This window comes from Frankliniella occidentalis, unplaced genomic scaffold (assembly GCF_000697945.3).
Source record: "Frankliniella occidentalis isolate FOCC.00 unplaced genomic scaffold, Focc_3.1 Scaffold412, whole genome shotgun sequence".
Taxonomy (NCBI): Eukaryota; Metazoa; Arthropoda; class Insecta; order Thysanoptera; family Thripidae; genus Frankliniella; species Frankliniella occidentalis.
The window spans coordinates 1-4796 of record NW_026267533.1 but is presented as its reverse complement, the minus strand read 5'-3'; the positions used below and the strand labels follow the sequence as shown (position 1 = coordinate 4796).

Sequence of the window (4796 nt, the reverse complement as noted above, 5' to 3'; positions counted from 1 at the left end):
AAATAAATATGTACATAAATAAATAAGGTCTGACACGAACACACATTATATACAAATAGAAAATAAATGGACATAAACAGTTCAGTCTATGTGCACGCATTGGAGACCACAATGACATACTAAAGTTAGCAATGCAAGAACACACATTTTTAAAATGTAATTCGCTTTCGCATGTAAAACAATATTGTCCGTCACTGATTGGCGTAATCTGTCTCGTCAGGCATTAGGATCTCTGTAGGCTGCGCAAACCTGAAATATGCGATGGTCACGTTTGGTCTAGTTTGTCAAGTCAACTTTCATAAAATGGGTCACCATCGTCGGTGTAGCAGTGGCCTGGCGCACCGTTAGAGATTCTATAGAAAGTAAGTCCGTCACTCGTCGTTACGAAACTGCCAAGTTCAGCCTGTGCAAGCTCTCGTAGCGCCTGATAGGCAGGCAACATTTTGCCTGCAGCGCACGCGTGTTCTGTGGGGTAGCCTACCCTGAGTCCAGCAGGCACCGAAATCCTGGTATTTGCCGAATCCTAGAAAAACGGACGCACTAGCTAGACGACTCCTAACGTAGGATGGCACCATGGCATGGCACCTCATATGCTGTTCGGCGTCGTCGGGGTGAAGTTTGAAGCGTCACGTCACGCCTTCAGCGCTATTCTGTACGTCATGTTCAAAAAAGTCGTGTTGCGTACATATTTTTGCCGTCCAAATGATAAGCACACATATGTATTCCTCAGACGGGACATCCTGTGCTCAACATATCAACAAAACACATCCAAATGTTCAACGTACAGGGTGGTTCACAGACCCCTTCCTCCATTTTGCTTATACTGTACCGGATGCAGGCGTGCGGCCGGCCGGGTTGCATACTCGCATGGGGCCATGAGGCGCCGCGGTGAGCGACGGTAGGCAAACCCGCCCGCACGCCTGCATACGGTACAGTATAAGCAAAATAAAGGAAGGGGTCTTGTGGACCACCCTGTATACGAATCTAACATTTGACGTCCTACACAAATTATAGGGCTGAACACTCGAGGTAGCAGTAGTGGCAGTGTTGTCCTTTGTCTTGTCCGTCATGCTCGGTAGGCGACATAAGGCTACTTGTCGAATAGCAGACTAGATCCGGCTTCGCCCCAGGGCGCGGCGCCGCCTGAGCCGCGGCCAGGACGACGAGGGTGCGAAGTCGATGACTCTGGGAGGGCTGTCCTCGGCCTCCAGCGGCTGGTCGACGGGCGCGTACGCCGTGTAGGCAGTGTCCGCCTTGGGCCTGGTCTCGGTGTCGTCCTCTGGCACGCTGCGGCGTCGCCGCCCGAGCATGATGGGGACCAGCATGGCCATGGTGGCGGGTAGGAGGCCCGCGCCCACGGCGGCGAGCGCCATCGAGCGGCGCGAGGGCGTGGCAGGACGCACCACCTGCAACGCGTCCAAGTCAGTCGGTGCCTTGCGCGGCCTTTGGCCGCCTGCGGCCGCCTTCGGGCCGGGCTCTGTGTGTGTTCGGAGCATATAGAACTCACCTTCAGCGCCATGCCGGAGCCTTCTCCGCGTCCCGTGAAGTTCGGCGAGTCGGCGGAATGCTGCGGCTGGGGCTGCGGATCGATCCTGATCTTGGTCCTGGACTTGCTGGACTTGGTCTTCGTCGGGACGGCCGCAGCGGGAGCAGCTGGCACCGCCGCCACCGTGTGGTTGTCAGCCCGCCTGTCGGCTTGCGCAGCTTGCGCGGCTTGCGCCTGTGCCTGCTGCAGGATGTCGGCGGAGAGGGCGGTGGCGTTGGCCAGACGCCGGTCGGCCAGCGCCTGCTTGAGGAGCTGCGCCTCGTGGACGCGGGCCGCCTCGCGCACCAGGGACTCGTACGAGCTGAGCGTCGCGTTGTGGTGGTGGTCCAGGGCCTGCTTGAGCAGCGAGGCGGCGTGCAGCCGCTGCGACTCGTCAACCGTGTGCTGCGTGTCCTCGACCTGGCCAAGGTGGAATATCAGTGTTGGGCTCGCTCAAGTCGAGCGCCTCGCCTCAAGGCGGTGGCTCGCCTGACCTAGCGGGACCCACCTCGAGCAGCCCGCCGTGGGACGTGGTCATGTTGGTGCCGTTCTCGGGCGGCAGCACGGTGAGGCGCACGGAGCGGTGCGTGGACACGGTGAGCGCGCGCTGGTGCGGCAGGCGCCCGCGCGGGGGCGTCGAGTAGCCCTTGGTGGAGGACAAGAGCACCCAGGTGCCGTCGCCCTCCTCGGGGTGCGTTGGGGGATGGCGCCCGGGCTGCGGGAAAAGGACAGTGAGTGGAGGTGCTTCCGTAACCGAGCACTGTGTTCATCAGGAGTGAATTTTTCTGATATTAAAATTTGACATTGGCCATCTCTTTGTGGAAAGAACATACATACATTAAAGCCATAGACATGTTAATTTTTAAAATAGAAATAGCCAGAGGCCACTCGCTTACCTCCCTGTGCGGCTGGTTCCCTCCCCAGGGGCGCCCCGCGGGTCCGCTGGGGCCTGCCGGGCCTCCGCCGCCGCCGCCCGGCCCGTACGAGTAGGAGCCGCCAGGCCGCGACAGCCCCTGTTGCGCGCCGGGGTGCGCGGGGAAGTCCGGCGGGCTGTTGTCCGTGATGATGTCCGGGTCGGCCGAGCTGACCCACTGCTCAGAGGCCGCCGGGCTCGGCCGGTCCCACTTGTTGGGCCTGTTGGACTCCCAGGACGACGGCGACGGTCTGTTGGCAGGAGCCGGCCGGTCGGGTCGGTAGCTATCCCCAGGCCCAGGGCGGTCCTGGTCCCAGCCCGGGCCGTTGGACCACGAGGGTCGCGGGGGACCACCGCCGCCGCCGCCGCCGCCGCCGCCACCACCGCTGGGCCAGTCACCATTGCCGTTAAAGTTCTGCGTGTTCTGGCCGTGGTGGTAGCCGCTGTTGGGGCCGTGGTTGGGGCCGTGGCCATGGCCGGGGCCGGGACCATGGTGAGGTGGCGGGAATGGCCCGGCGGGCCGCTGGTCGATGTCGTTGTGCCAAGTGCCGGGCGATGGGCTGTTGTCCCACGGCCGACCCGGCTGGACGTTGCTCTGCCACTTGGACACGTGGCTGGAGGACCACGGCACCTGGAGGAACACACTGTCAGTGACCACGGCCAAGCCGAACGGGTTGGGCTGCAGATGCAACCTGCATCAACGGCACGGTTGGACCTACCGGTTCGAGGGTCACCCATCCCTTGTGGTCGTCGTAGGGGTGCTTGTGGTGCTGGGACTTGAGCAAGGACCACTGCACTGACTTGCTCTTGTCGTCAGTGCTGTTGTCCACACTCGACCCGTCGCCGCCGTCGTCGAGGTACAGGTTGGCGAGTCTGGAAACAACACGCCGTGATGTATTGGCGTTGGCACGCGCCGCCGGTGCGCCGGGCAGCAGGCAACCCATCGTACCTGTTAGTGGGCTCTATCTCGGCGCCATCGGCTGACTGGCCCAGCGTCTCTCCGGCTGCCACCTGCTGCTGCTGCTGCTGCTGCTGCTGCCGTTGCTGCTGCAGCTGGAGCAGAAGCTCCTTACCGCCGACGGGGTCAGTCCCGTTTCCGGCAGTCGTAACCGTGGCGTAGTCGCTTAAGAATTTGTCGAGGACCTGTCAAAAGAGGGGAAGCGAATAAAAAGGAGGTGAAAGTGAAAGGCGAACGAATAGCGACGCCTCTGATTTGGGAAAGGAAAGGAGCTGAGGTTAGGGCGGGTCATGGTCATCAGTCATTCTGCCGCCTGGCCGCGTCGTGCGAGAGAAGCGTCCCTCAAATTATACAATAGGAGAAAATGCCAAACGCCTGCGGTGCCCTGCGGTGCCAGCTGCGCGCTGGGCTCAGGACGGGCTGACGGGGACGCCGTCGTGACTCTGCACTCACTCACCTCCTGCGAGTACGGCTTGAAGGTCGGGCTGTGCGTGGCGGCGGGCGGCCGCACCGGGATGGTGGTGGAGCAGGACTTGCCGTCCGCACAGTCGATGTTGACGGTGGGGGTGCCTCCTGTGGTGGAAGAAGACAAACTATCATTCACCGACGTACAAAGTACGTGGATAACAACGACAGACTATACCCATAAACGGCTATAAAGGTGTCCCCACAATGAACGTCTCACGGGGCAACGCTTAATGATAAAGCCTCTGGGTAGGCCAACCCGCCAAGCAGCTGCGTGAAGACGGTGGCCCGCCCAGGGCGCCCAAGTGCGGTAGCGTTGGGCAACTGAACATTTGTCGACCAACTCTACCTCGCGTCACCCCGGCGAAATTGTATTGTTCGAACACCTTAAGGATTTTATTGTAGATCTCTGCGTTTTAGAGCTGAGTGCCCTACTGTTTGCTCATGCGTGACCTAGGCCTAGACCTCGTGCGTACCCGCGTCGCTAGCGCCGCCGCCGCTGCCGCCCACCCCCAGAGCCGTCGAACTCGTGGTGACGTGGACGGCCGGCATCCACTGAGCGCCATCTGCGGACCATACGCGACACAACACGGCCCGGTGAGACATGCGGAACAGACACACTTTAAAATCACCAAGGGAGAAAACCAGCATATTTTATTTCAATTTTTTTTTTAATTATTATTGTTTGTGTTGTCGTTACGATTACAACGATTTAAATATTTAAGCAAATGTTTACATAGTTACAGTAAACGGGTCGAACAGCCCGGTCGCCTTGCCGCCCCACTGGTGTGACGGCGACGAACATGGTGTCCACCTTCCGTAACGTAACTGACAGGACAGCCGCGACTAGGAGGCCCTGTGAGCCTGGCTGGGCCACGGCCTGTGTCGCTCTGCATGACCGCCCGTCGCGCCCCGAACCGCCCCGCCCCGCCCCG

The 4796-nt window shown here is 60.2% G+C and overlaps 1 protein-coding gene across 1 annotated transcript; it reads right to left on the bottom strand.

Annotated features, from left to right (window-relative positions):
* Positions 1-6: 6 nt before the first annotated feature.
* LOC113217489 (histone-lysine N-methyltransferase SETD1A-like) lies at positions 7-4422 on the bottom strand. The gene is made up of 8 exons (XM_052274581.1): positions 4338-4422; positions 3854-3969; positions 3388-3581; positions 3158-3311; positions 2422-3069; positions 2034-2240; positions 1508-1945; positions 7-1406 (listed from the first exon to the last, which is right to left on the bottom strand). The coding sequence occupies exons 1-8, from the start codon at positions 4411-4413 to the stop codon at positions 1110-1112; spliced, it is 2130 nt and encodes a 709-aa protein (XP_052130541.1). The 5' UTR covers positions 4414-4422; the 3' UTR covers positions 7-1109.
* Positions 4423-4796: the final 374 nt, after the last annotated feature.

Coding starts and splice junctions, on each gene's coding strand:
- LOC113217489 (XM_052274581.1), bottom strand. CDS start 4,413: ATGCCGGCCGTCCACGTCACCACGAGTTCGACGGCTCTGGGGGTGGGC. Junction 3,312..3,387: donor GAGATAGAGCCCACTAACAG/GTACGATGGGTT, acceptor TGTTGTTTCCAG/ACTCGCCAACCTGTACCTCG. Junction 1,946..2,033: donor CCCACGGCGGGCTGCTCGAG/GTGGGTCCCGCT, acceptor CACCTTGGCCAG/GTCGAGGACACGCAGCACAC.